The sequence below is a fragment of the Oryza brachyantha genome, chromosome 4, assembly GCF_000231095.2.
Source record: "Oryza brachyantha chromosome 4, ObraRS2, whole genome shotgun sequence".
NCBI classification, from domain to species: domain Eukaryota; kingdom Viridiplantae; phylum Streptophyta; class Magnoliopsida; order Poales; family Poaceae; genus Oryza; species Oryza brachyantha.
In genome coordinates, this window is record NC_023166.2 from 2641387 (window position 1) to 2655829 (window position 14443).

The window sequence follows — 14443 nt, forward strand, 5'->3', positions numbered from 1 at the left end:
ATAAACAATAAGTGTAAAGTAGACTTTCCAAGCTATGGTGTATGTCTTTCTGGTCTTTCCTAAATTCATATAAATACTATCTCGCTGTTCTCTTAAAAAAACAAGAAACATCGCAAAGTTCAGTAAAACCTTGTCTTGTCTTAACCAGCTAAAATTATTGATCCCTGAAGCATCTAAACTGTACTTTGGGAACACCTCTACGCAAACAAAACCGAGCCGTTGGGTATGTCGTCCCATCTGGCCCCACAAACAGACGAATTAAACTTAATATACACCAATTATAGGAAACAATAGAAAGTCAAACAATCCAACATCACTGGTACACATAGTAGTAGATGGATAACATGGACAAAGGCTGCCCAAATTTCGAAGAAACTAACTCGTGATTACTTTGACCGATCTATCATACATTAGGCGAAACCAAGAAAACGAGACAATAATTAATTGGTGCCTCTTTCTAAGCCTTGTCATTTGCCTTCCTATAAATACCATCCAAGTGTTCTTGACCATCTGTTCTTCAGAGCTACAGTGCTCGCTGCCAAGGGCCTGCAGCAGCACAGTGCAGTTTATCCCTGAGGAAATTAACTGGGCTATTAATTAATATCAGGTATGTATGTAAACATATCTCACTTTATATTCTAGTGTTACTGATGATCGAGATGTTGTGGTTTTCACCAATCCTTGAATAATATGCACCTGCTATACTTATGTGATAATTTTCTGTGCAGTAGCTAGGTACCGAAACTAATAATCTTTGAAACTAGAGTAGGATTAGAAGTTCATGTTCATATTTGCTCCTGAGTTTTCCAATAGTTTTTCATAGGTATTGGTAAAAGGTATTTTAAGTGGCATATATATACCTTCCTAGATCTCTCAAGTAATAGAATAGTCTTAACATTGTCAATATAACATATTATATATTCAGCATCTTGCATCTTTTCGGAAATTTAACTTTTTGGGATTTTCACAAGTTTTATTTAATACCTTGCAGCCTGCTGCTAATTCATGAGTAATATGTTGTCTAGGGGTGCTACTTATTCCTGATTGTTCTTTACTTTTCCTGATGAATCCCATGAAAAGTTCTTCATAAAGTAATCACAAGAAGAGACCTTGTTGTGTACTCTTTACTGCTAGGTCACCAGCAGTTCAACAAAACCCCTTTGCATATTTTCTCCTCATTCATCAGAGTTGAGCAACCACCAAAATTACTTTGAAATTTGTTTGTTTGTTTTGGGCGTAATTTACTGGTCAAAATTCGTGTGGAATTAACCGCGTGACCTGACCTGATCAAAGATGCTTGATGCCACGTAATACTAGCAACTGCCGTAGGCGATGTGACAATAGTTTGTCCGGACATTGAGCGATAGCGGCAGATTTGGACAGGGGCTCATTTTTCCATGTTTTTGGAAAAAAAACAATAACATATTTATAAATAAAAAATAATTTATAAATAAATTTTTTATATACGTGTTCTTAGTTGTCTAAAGCAAAGCCGAAAAATAAAATGAAATAAACTCTACAGTCAATTCGAAATTTAAAGTTAAAAATTGAAATTTTGGCTTAAAAGCATAAGTAAAAGCAAAAAGACGAGGCTCACGGGATTTAATCCACTAATTAAAAAATCATCAACTATACTTTTAGGAAATTAGCCTAAAAGTTAATCTCCAACATTCCTTGATACATGCTCCTAATTTTATATTGCAAACTAAAAAATAAGCCATGTTTGAAGGTGATTTTGGTACTCTCATTTACTCTAACTAGTAAAAAATCATCTTTCACACGCTCTTGCTCTTTCTTGACATGTACCTTTTTCTTTCTCACACTCTTACTCTGTCCTTAACGATGTTCGGCTGCCTTTGCCCGTGCCCAGCCTTCTTCCCGTGCATCCTTCGGTCACCTCCGCTTGCACCCGACCTTCTTTCCCTCCGTCGCTCGGCCACTGCTGCTTGCGCCTAGCTTCCTTCCCCTCCATCGGTTGCCCTCCTTCGTCATCCTTCGGCTGCCTCCGCCCGCACACCAAGGGGGCCGTCGCCGTCCAGGGCGCCGCCTAGGTTCAGGTGTCGTTGGAGTTGGAAAATTTGTAGGAGTCATGCCAACAATATTTTGGGACAACTCCTAATATAGTAGTGTTAAGAATCAATTTTTGGCAATATCTTTTTGTCCTTTTGTCATATGAAATATTAATTAAATATTATAAAAAAATAATGAAAGAGATTAGTACTTATAAAAAATATACAAATATACTGGCGTAAATTTAACTTTTACGAGTTGCGGAAACATAGCAAATTAAATTAAACACTGATTATGATGTATATATTTACATTGATTTTTATTTTACATCTTACAAAATCAATTGAAATTGCATGTTTATATCGTGTTATACACTAAGTCAACCTATCACAACATTTTTATAATATTTTTAATACTTATTCAAGATAATTGCAAAAACGAGAGGTAGACCCACTAAGGATTTAAAGAGTTCCTCCAAAGAAGCTTGGCTTTGCAGAGATGCACCTGAATCCAGCCAGCTTCCTTCACGAGAATCCCATCTCTGCTCTCATAAATTGCCCACAAACAGAATTAATGGACATGAATTTCTCGAATTGCAACCTTCATAAGGGGGCGAGTCGGGAATTCCGAACTGGATTTGAAGAGAAATTTGACAATATGAACAAAATTTTGATGCACAAAACCTTTGAGCAATGAGGAGATTCTGAACTAGCGGTGTAGTCCGTTCCAGATCTCTCTCTGAACTTCACTTCCAGTAACAGTGCACCATACTAGCGTGTCTGAACTGAAACAAATATTCTTCAAGCCATATGCATTTTAAAGATTTTGTTTTTGAAATATTTTCATAACATAAGTTAAATGCCCGTGCGTTACAACAAATTATTTGAAATAATAAAATTAAGCCTTATTAAAAAGTATTTTTAATTGGTTGAAAGAAGATCATGCGTGTTATACTGTGTTTAAAAAATAAAAAATATTTTATTCGAAAACAAAAGCAAAAATACCATGCTTACATAATTGGGTTGTAATACTTTCTTGTTCATTGTAAACTCCAGTAATAAGACTCAGTAGGGAAAAAAAAATGTGAACTAATAAGATTCAGGTGTTGGTTCAGGAGCAGAGTAGCCATGGCGGGAGAGCTGAAGGTGCTGAACGCGCTCGACGCGGCGAAGACGCAGTGGTACCATTTCACGGCGATCGTGATCGCCGGCATGGGATTCTTCACCGACGCCTACGACCTCTTCTCCATCTCCCTCGTCACCAAGCTGCTCGGGCGCATCTACTACTTCGACCGGGACTCCAAGAGACCCGGCACGCTCCCGCCCAGCGTCTCCGCCGCCGTCAATGGCGTCGCCTTCTGCGGCACGCTCGCCGGCCAGCTCTTCTTCGGGTGGCTCGGCGACAAGATGGGGCGCAAGAAGGTGTACGGCATGACGCTGATGCTCATGGTCATCTGCTGCCTCGCCTCCGGCCTGTCGTTCGGGTCGTCGGCCAAGGGCGTCATGGCGACTCTCTGCTTCTTCCGGTTCTGGCTCGGCTTCGGCATCGGCGGCGACTACCCGCTCTCGGCGACGATCATGTCGGAGTACGCCAACAAGCGCACCCGCGGCGCGTTCATCGCCGCCGTGTTCGCCATGCAGGGGTTCGGCAACCTCACCGGCGGCATCGTCGCCCTCATCGTGTCCGCCGGGTTCAAGGCGCGGTTCGACGCGCCGGCGTACAGGGATGACCGGCCCGGCTCCACCGTGCCGGAGGCCGACTACGCGTGGCGCATCGTGCTCATGTTCGGCGCCATCCCGGCGGTGCTCACCTACTACTGGCGGATGAAGATGCCGGAGACGGCGCGCTACACGGCGCTGGTCGCCAAGAACGCGAAGCAGGCCGCCGCCGACATGACGAAGGTGCTCAACGTCGAGATCGTCGAGGAGCCGGACAAGGCGGCGGAGCTCGCGCAGCGCGAGCAGTTCGGGCTATTCTCCCGCCAGTTCATGCAGCGCCATGGCCGCCACCTGCTGGGCACGACGGTGTGCTGGTTCGTGCTGGACATCGCCTTCTACTCGTCGAACCTGTTCCAGAAGGACATCTACACGGCGGTGCAGTGGCTGCCCAAGGCGGACACCATGAGCGCCCTGCAGGAGATGTTCAAGATCTCCCGCGCGCAGACGCTGGTGGCGCTGTGCGGCACCATCCCGGGCTACTGGTTCACCGTCCTCTTCATCGACATCATCGGCCGCTTCGTCATCCAGCTCGGCGGCTTCTTCTTCATGACGGTGTTCATGCTCGGCCTCGCCATCCCCTACCACCACTGGACCAAGCCGGGGAACCACATCGGCTTCGTCGTCATGTACGCCTTCACCTTCTTCTTCGCCAACTTCGGGCCCAACTCCACCACCTTCATCGTGCCGGCGGAGATCTTCCCGGCGAGGCTGCGTTCCACCTGCCACGGCATCTCGGCGGCGGCGGGGAAGGCCGGCGCCATCGTGGGGGCCTTCGGGTTCCTGTACGCGGCGCAGAACACGGACCCGAACAACACGGACCCCGGGTACCCGCCGGGCATCGGCGTGCGCAACTCGCTCTTCTTCCTCGCCGGGTGCAACGTCATCGGGTTCTTCTTCACGTTCCTGGTGCCGGAGTCGAAGGGGAAGTCGCTGGAGGAGCTCTCCGGCGAGAACGAGGACGACGACGATATGTCCGAGACGAGCGATCACCGGACTGCGCCGGCGCCGCCGGCATGATATACAGTATATACTTTTCACAAATAATGGTCACCCGTGCTGTGTTGTACAATGACCACTTATGTTCAGCCATTTTCAATAAAAAGCCAAACGATATATTTGAAGATGAATAATAATTTATAAATAATATATATAGAGAGTTTAGCTACGGTGAGTTGTAACTCACGGGCTGCTCCGTGAGTCGGGGTCCAAAAACATACCAAATCATCTCTAAATTTTGATTTATATGGCTCACTAGATTCTTTGTATCAAAATCTTATAGCACACAAAATTTTTTCATTTTTTGAGATTTTTAAGTATTATTTTAGATTTTTAAAAGTGGTGTATAACACATTGATTATTTTATTAATATATTATGATCACTTTTAGAAATCTAAAAAAATAGTTAAAAATCTCCAAAAATAGAAAATTTTTGCGTGCTACAAGATTTTGATATGAAGAATCTAGTGAGTCATATAAATCGAAATTTAGAGGTGATTTAATATGTTTTTGCACCCCGACTCACGGAGCAACCCGTAAGTTGTAACTCACCGTAGCTAGACTATATATATATGTTCGTAGTGATTTAAAAGCCAAAGTTAAAAAAACAAACTGCGATAAAAAATAAAAAAATAACTTTAAATTTAATGTTGAAAATTTAAATATTGGCTTATCAATATAAGCAAATGCAAAAATATGGCGGCAGTATGTCTTGTCTGTGGTAGCTGTAAAAAGTGAAAACAGGGTTAGCTGTGATTATCCAGTTTAAGTTCAGCGTGAATCGCTGTGTGTTACAGAATTGCATAGTTTAACACCTATTCCTCATGTTCGTCCATTTTTTGTTTTGCCGGTCAATTCTGAGAACTATGAGAGCTGTATCCAATATTTAGGATAAGGACTTTTTTATCGTTCTTCAAAAGTATCTCAAGGTATCAAGAATTTTAGTATTAATTTTTGATACCTTAAGGAGGCATACATTTTACACTAAAAAGTATAATACCTTAAAAATATAATATCTTGAGATATTTTTTAAAGATGGTAAAAAAACTCTTAAGACAAAGGGACAACAAATGAACACCCATACTCTGTTTACGGGCTTTCTTTCTTAGCGGCTTTGGATGTGTTGGTTTTGGCTGAGTTCCAAGGCCATGGGGTTTAGTCTTTTTAGACCAGATATTAATGATATTTTTGGGCCCATATCTTTGTAGGTGAGTTGAAATCATGCAAATATGCAATGCCTCCCAACCAAAAAAATAACACAACACATGACGCAAAAAGAACAAAATTTTATGTTTTCCGAAGAATATGTGCTTTCGGTGTACATTGAAAATAATACTTCAGTGAATTAAAAGAGCTCATGCCAACTTCTTTGTAAACAACTGTCTGAACAATAGAGGTCACCACAACAGTTAAAACACAGCCCAAAAAAAAAAAAAATAACACATGCAACATGTCATTTTCTTTTGCAAAAGTGTGAGCAACCTTGAAGAGACAAATCTACAATGCGTGGGCAAAAGGATAAAAAAACACAATTGTGCTGCCAAAATCCCAAAAAGTGCAAACATTTAGCTCCTTGAACTCACTATATTTTTTTTATATCTACGCACATGCATCAAAGTAATACAGTAACAAAAGGATTACTATAAAAGGGCAAACGCAGATCTTCATCTTCGTAACAATCTGTTGGTATATGGTCACCTTGCCCCTATCCGTTCAACACGCAAGTCACATGTTGAAATGATCATCTTTCATAAGCATGTTAGGAGGTTCATCTTCTATAAGGATGCTGGAATGTTCGACTCCCATAGACATGTTGGAATGTTCAACTCTCATAGGCATGCTGGAGTTTTTGACTTTTCTATGCACTTGTTGTAGTCAATTGTCATCTAGCGAACCTGACTTGCTGGCTTGACTTGCCAGTCTGAATATTCTCGCAGGAAAAATGCTAGAGCATGTTAAGTGAATGTGCAATAGATATTAGGTACTTGAGGGAGAGGTGTGGACACCCTGAGTATTATATCATCCGGTGTCCAACGTGACCACCACATATTATTGGAGGAGTGGAATCCATACACGCATAACCGTAAGATGAACATTCTGTTATATTAACCGGAATGGCCGCTCGTCCTCAACGTGTCTATGATTGCGGTTTACAACCTTCTGTTATAGTAACCGAAATGCCAAGTAGTGAGCACAAGATATAACCGTAAGATAGCTTGCGCCCGTCAACCACTCGAAGGTAGTGACCAAAAGTATACCCCAGTAACTCGATCCAAAGCGTTATCCCCGATTATCTCAAGCGAGCAAAACCCATTACTCATGCTTATGTAGTACCCGGGAATGCGACTAGCCTCACACTTTCATCGCAAGCAATTAATAGTCACAACAAGTACCATATCCTGGATAATAATTAGCGAGGTATATGACACAACATAGGATCCGAGGTCCCAACATGTACAACTTATGTAGCAGCGGAAGTCTCAAATAAAACTAATAAGCATAAAACAAAAGCCAGTGGTGCCACAGCCCTAAAAAGGCAAACTAACCGGGCAAAAACCAAGCTGCAAGAGAAGGGATCACTCATCACCCTAGTCACCCATGGCACGGCAATGACCACAGAAGAAGCACAACTCACAACTAGAATCCTCTCCTGAAATTGTTGACACCGGGTTAAGTACAAGATTGTAATCACAAGTCTTACCCAAAATTATATATATAAGGGGAGAGAGGAGTATGCACGATTTAGCTTAACTTCAACATCTAGGTTCAATATTTGCATAAAGCCAATTTTATTGTGCAAATAACAAGTAAAATGGCTAAGGAATAGTAAATCTAGCATCATTTTAACTTATGGACAACAAGTATATAATTCTGAAATGCATAAGCAAAGGAGCCCAAATGACCCTCTCATCAACAACAAAGGACTACTAAAGTCCACACCACCATGGCACAACATGCCAACATCACCATCAAACATAAATATATCTATATTAATCCACATTTGATGCTAACATAATTGACTAACACATCAAGCAATGTTCATAAACGAGGATGCGACAATTCAAATAGATTATACTCTGATCAGAGGTGTACAACTGGACCCACACAAAATAAACAAGGATCAAAAGATACACACCCTATTGAGTGCGGTACGCAAATGATACAAGATTATTACATGCCTTTTGTAATCCCACCCTAACCACCTATATCACGCAGGGGTTCCTCATGACTCAGTCACCTGCGTGCATGGTGTGACCAAGGCGGGCGCGCCACATGGGAGGCACCCTTGGCCAATATAGGCACCCGAGGCCGTCCAAAAGGCTATCTTCCCTCACGTCTCTCCAACGTGGTATAAATTATCACAGTAGAACTAGTAAAGAACAAGCCGGTCCCAAATAAGACATGTGGTATGTACAAAAGGTGCTTGAATAGATGCCAAAATGTTCGGTCCTTAATGACCCAGACATGGCTACTTGCATCAGAGAAAACCAACCTCCCTTCATTGCCCTATCACCCGTCCAAGTCCAACATATTTTATCAACCATTATTTATTGTAAGTGCTGAAGTTTTATGCCCATTACTAAAAGTTGTCTATATATCACAAATAATAAATAATAGTACTGTCCATCCTTATAATTCTATTAGCACTAAGCATGAATGAAGTAAACATCCCAAATATTCCCAACGTACACAAATCTAACAATATTAATAACTAGACAAGGCATGTGTATATATATATATATACACATATATATATATATGTATATACACATATATATATATATATGTATATATATATATATACGGTGACGCTACAGCGCGCCACAGGAGTGCTGCGTGCTACGAAGCAACGTAGCGCGTCACACAGTGATCAACCAACCAACCTCCACGTCATACAACCCCCAACAAAGCTAGTGGAATTAAAAAAACTGACATATGAAAGATACAAGTGTTGAGTTAAAACAATAAGTTATATATGCGTGGGGTGTTTACTACAATATGCTGTGGAGTTAAAATTTAACTGATGATAAGATGAAAGGAATATGTGCGTTTACTAATTTAGGAGTTAAACATTAACTTTCATCACACATTCAACCCCACTACCAGAACTCGTACGGCTAGCATGTGTTGTGTTGTTTGATAAGTTAAACTTTAATTGCATAGTATAACAACATGATGTGCGTGTTTGCTGGTGAGCATGTCAGTTAAAAAAATAACTCAATATGTGTGCAATGTGTTCTTGAGTTAAAATTAACTCACGTTTACTGGATTGTATTCGTGCTTCAGTAAATTAAAATTTGATCGAAAGTAGTCAAAACTTAACTCACTTTATTCAGAGGTATCCCGTAAGTAATTCAAAAAATTAAAATTTAACTGTAATGTGTAAAGGTGGGGTGGTTGCCCTGTTGGTGGGTGGTGTGGGGTCTGATTCGGTTATGGTGTGTCATGCGATGTTTGTTACGTAACACTTAAAGCGCTGCATAGTCATACCACCCTGACCCTGCTAACTGTCAATCACCCCCAAACCCGCGCATATATGAATATCAAAGTTAATTTTTAATTCTTTTTTACAAGCGTTCCGCACATAGAGTTCAAGTTAAAAATTCACGATAACAACCGATAGCGCATGATTCAGCATTAGTACCTGACCCCACAAACTGTACCGCGCAAAACCTGCAGCTCCATGAACCGCAAAGTTAACATTTAACTTTATATGAGCAACTCACGACATGTGGAGTTGAGTTAATTTTTAATGCAACAACCAATAGCGCGTGATCAGCATCAGTTAATTTTTTTACTCCATGTCCCACATTACAACATCGTCCTCACATGCTAATTGTGTGAAGCCAGTTAAATTCACACGGTTTGATTGCGCCCAGTCAAATTTTAACTGATAGAAACATCGTAGAAGAATGATGTTGAGTTAAATTTTTACCTACAACGTCGTGGTTGTGTCATCATATTATAGCCGTTTTGTTAAGTCACCTACAGTATTAGCGGCAGATAATCTTCTGGTTTCAGGCACATCAAAACTGGCGTGGTTATCACCGTCCACGTCTCCCCAGATGTTTCATTTTCCATTTTGTTTTTCAACACTTCTTGCGATGGAAGCGATTTTTCCGGCGACAGCGCATCCTCTTCCCGGCGATCCTTTCACCATCATTCCCATCCGGGCAGCAGGTTAGTTGAACCATTGATTTGTTTTCCAGTACTTTTCGCATTCTTGTCCCGTTCTTAACACCTAGGGTTTTATGCTTAATGCATTTTTACCTAGCTTAATCCGGACAATGGAGGTTTCAAGGAAAATGCTAAAAAAGATGAAAAAGATTACGTTTTCCGATTCGCAAAACGATTGCGAAGCAGTGCTCCCGGCGTCACGCAACGTCGGCGGGAGATGCAGCGGTTGTCGATGATGTAAGCAACATCTCCCTGGTTTCACCATTTTTTTCCGTCTGGATTGTTTTTTCCTCGGCACACCACAAAAACTTTGGTGGCTGAAGGGACGATGTCTAGCTATCTATGTGTCCTCAACCACCAGGAGTAACAAGCTTGCAACGAGTTCTTGGGAAAGAATCTAGTGCTCAAGAAATTTCTCACGAATCCAACACCAAACACTCAAACCAACTCAAACAACCAACTCCCACACACACAAAATCCAAATCACTTAGATTCGTGGAGAGGAGGAAGTGAGAAAATAAGGTTCAAAGTGAATCTCAAGAAATCAAGCCAAGGGCCAAATGAATCAACAATGTGAGCAGCAACCCTAACTTGAGGGTGGGAGGGGGTATTTATACCCCCTAATCATTTTCTGCCTGTTGGGGGGGGGAAGGATGCTCTTTTCGGAACTTCTGGTCAGATAAAAAATAACAGTCCCCAACACTTAGAAAATTCAAAGTCAACTGTAAAAAAATCAAGTCTTCGGATGTTCTGGTCACAACCTTCGGAACTTCCGTGAATCTTACAGAACCGAAATTGACCTCTTCAGAACTTCCGAAACTCTTCTTTGGAACTTCCGTGATTCTTTCTAAACCGAAATTGACCTCTTTGAAACTTCCGAATCTCTCTTCGGAACTTTCGCGAATTTTACAGAGCCGAATTTTGCTATCTTCTGAACTTCCGAAGTTTCCTTTGGAACTTCCATAAATTCAGCACAACTTTAAAAATGAGAGGAAAAAATCCACTTCAAAAATATTTTCGAGCACCGAATTCATTCCTAAAATTCATTTGCGCACCCCTCTTTACAGTAGAGCATTCCTAGTTAACTCAAACTCAAAACAGATACACATTCAAACACGAATATACTGATTTTCTTCTCTTTTCACGTGGGCAGCGCAACAACAACTTTTCTCTTGACGACTATCTATACCTTCAAATTCTCACACAACTCATTAGTTCACATCATTTGATTGTCATTAATCATCAAAACAAATTATGGGCCTAGATGCACTTTTAGTGGGCCAGATGAGGACGTAATTCTTGGTGCTAGGGGTAAGAAGCTACGAACCCGGGAATGTGGATGGTGTCATATGAGGGATGGACATTACGCAAACACATGCCCGAAAAACCCAACAAATTTTGCAAAAAAAAGGAAGGTTGCAAATAGGGGTAAGGGTAAAAGAGGGAGACCACGAGGCGGAAGGGCAAGAGGCCATGGAACCAACTTGGCCCGCGCAGGTATACACGATGATCAAAATGCACAACCAAAGGGTCGCGCTGACATTTCTGGGATAAAAAGATGCCTTGAAGATGAGTGAGAAATGATGAGCAACGATTTCCAGGATGGGTCTTTTAGAGGGGAAATTTAACTATTTGCCACTTTTATATAATTTTTATATAGTGAGTGACAAAGGATTTGCCACTCTCTCCTCACTGTAGCTGTGAGAGAGATTAAGTGAGAGTGGTAAAGAGTGATAAAAACTTAAAAGCTCCCTTTAGAGATACAGACGATGAGGACATACAGTGCAATGACTAAAAAAAAGTCCGTCTATGCCAACCGTTCATTTTCGAGCCACAATTTTATATGATTTTCGAAAGTTTTTTTAACCAATGTGTATGCTGAAAACCTTTATTCCTTTTCACACACATCGCATGGTATCATTGTGCATGTTAACAGAGTTTACAGTTTCTACAGAAATGTAAAAACATTGTTACAAGTTAATTTTTAACTCGTAATACAATCGGGTAGCTCAACCGTGTGAAGATTACCTCTTTATTTTTGAGGAACGATGGGAGTTATTTTTAACTTGTGATGCATTTTTCAGACACATTTGGTGCATGTTATGCCTGACAGTTGAAAATTAACTCACGCAGACAAAGGACTGCCATCAAGAGATGTGAGGGAGCCAAATTGGACAGTGGACGACCATATTCACGATTCAACTTGCACAAAGTGCCAGAATACATAATACCAACTCAGCGCTTATTATTAATGGAAATTCAAAACACACCCAATGTGACATTTCTTCTACCATTATCTGTCACATAAGATTAATCTAACATTCGATGGTGCGCGACACTTTTAGCGCACACAGAGGAGCATATTTTACTCACCCCTATGACGCTTGTAGCGGGTGGCCGGCGAATGAACATCCCTTGGTTGGGTTTCGACACCATACCTAAAAAACCACATGTTCATGTGTTATAAACAGGTCACCATGGTCATCGAAGGCGGGGTGCCGAAATATGGTGTTGTGAGGGTTATCTGGTGGGTTCAAGTCATCGACATACGACAGTGGAGATGGGCAGGGGATTGAAACATAGCCCAAATCCTCGGTGGTGACAATGAGGCCCTCCTCCATTGCCGGCGATAGTGGGAAAGGATCCGGCGATGTCGTGGGAGATGGGCAGGGGGTTTAAACGTAGCCCAAATCCTCGGCGGTGACAACGGGGCCCTCCTCCATCGTCGGTGACAGCGGGAAAGGATCCGGCAATATCGGGGGAGGAGGCTCCGACACACGAAACTCTTCGAGCAACTCATATCGAGCCATTAGCTCCTCCGGCAAGTCGACCTCAACAGTGGCATCATCGATCTTAGCTGGCTTTTGCCACACCTCTTTTGGGGTCTCAGTGGCACATGATTTTTTTCTCATCAATGATCGTCTGGTGTGGTTGAACAATGCAGGAGGCAACATATAGCGGCAAGAATAAATGTTTTTCATGCAAAGTAATCCACAGCGAGGAAACTCAACGATTCCGTTTTTTAGATACGATATCTTTTTTATTTGATTTTGCATGATCATCACGCAGCCAATCCGATCTGTAGTTAAATTTTAACTACCACTACAGATCAATCACCCATACCAACGCCTCAACGAAGACATATTTCATAATAGTTAAATTTTAACTATCGATGAAAAAAACCACATCACCACAAAACACACATACGTATGTACGGCTAAAGTAAATTTTTAACTACACACGGGATTTAGAGCGTTACCATTATGTTCATCACAAGATAAATTTTAACTATCAAAACATGCCAACATACACAATATTCCGTTCGTCCACAGTTATTTTTTTAACTATCATGACTACCGTAGAAACGAAATACTCATAATGTTTCAAGCAGATGTCCATCATCAGTTAATGTTTAACTTTCTAAGAAACATATTGTACGAAGGATGATTCGTCAGTCACTAAGTTAAAATTTAACTCCCGCAAATAATTAATCCAATACCCACAATTTCTTGAGTCGTTTAAATTTTGATTCGTATCACGACTACCGTTGAAACGAAATACTCAGAATGTTTCATGCGACGTCCATCATCAGTTAATTTTTAACTTTATAAGAAACATATTGTACGAAGGGTGATTCATCAGTCACAAGTTAAAATTTAACTCCTGCAAATAATTAATCCAATACCCACAATTTCTTGAGTCAATTAAATTTTGACTCGTACCCCTCAACCTTTTTGTTTTGGGGGGGGGGGGGGGGGGGTGGAAGCGCGCGGGGGTGGGATGTGTCTGTGTGACGTGCTACGTTGTTTCGTAGCTTGTAGCGCTACAGTGACGCGCTATGTAGCGCAACCGTGTATATGTATAGATTGCAAACAAAACATTTTCAGAGAAAGCATATGTTCTATATGCTTAGGTGCTTGTCTTGCTGCTGAGGGTAGTCACTATACTTCTTTGGACATGGCTTTTTACTCTCCGGATTGTCCGAATATATCGTAAAGAAGAAATATACGAATAAGAGTCAAATAAACATGCACATGCAAAATGATCAATAAATCATGAAATAAATACAATGTGTAGAGCACATGTTAACTTGAATTTAGGTGAAAGAATCACTAGATTATCGCTTATAGTTTAGGAGATATGAAAATGATAACCTTTCAGGTCAAATAATGGCAGTTCTTTAATTAATTAAGTCTACATTAGAGCATTAGAAGCAATTAATTTTCATCTCAAACCAAGTTTTTACAAGTATGAATATTTTTAGTGGGAAGTACATCATTGACAGGTCCTATGAAAAATTATATCACAGCTATATGTGTTGTCATTATTTATTTATGGATTTGACAAGTTAAAATCATAGGAATGCTAAAAGAACTCCTAAACATGATTTAAGAGCTAGTTTTGTCAAAATCATTTTCACAACAGTAAAGAGTACTAAAATATAAGCTCAAAAAATTTGGTTGCACAATTTTATCTTGTACCAATAATTTCTTATGAATTTATTAAGAACTAGACCACACAAGGATAGATATAGCTATTTA

General features: G+C 40.9%; 1 protein-coding gene across 1 annotated transcript; it reads left to right on the forward strand.

The window, feature by feature from the left end:
* The first annotated feature begins 537 nt into the window (after nt 1-537).
* On the forward strand, nt 538-4843 carry LOC102700704 (probable inorganic phosphate transporter 1-4). Its single transcript, XM_040523358.1, has 2 exons — nt 538-607; nt 3125-4843. Exon 2 carries the CDS (start codon nt 3138-3140, stop codon nt 4743-4745), a length of 1608 nt encoding a protein of 535 aa, XP_040379292.1. The 5' UTR covers nt 538-607; nt 3125-3137; the 3' UTR covers nt 4746-4843.
* The last annotated feature ends 9600 nt before the right edge of the window (nt 4844-14443 follow it).

What these genes read in the sequence shown, in the direction of transcription:
- LOC102700704 (XM_040523358.1), top strand. Translation starts at nt 3,138, where the DNA reads ATGGCGGGAGAGCTGAAGGTGCTGAACGCGCTCGACGCGGCGAAGACG.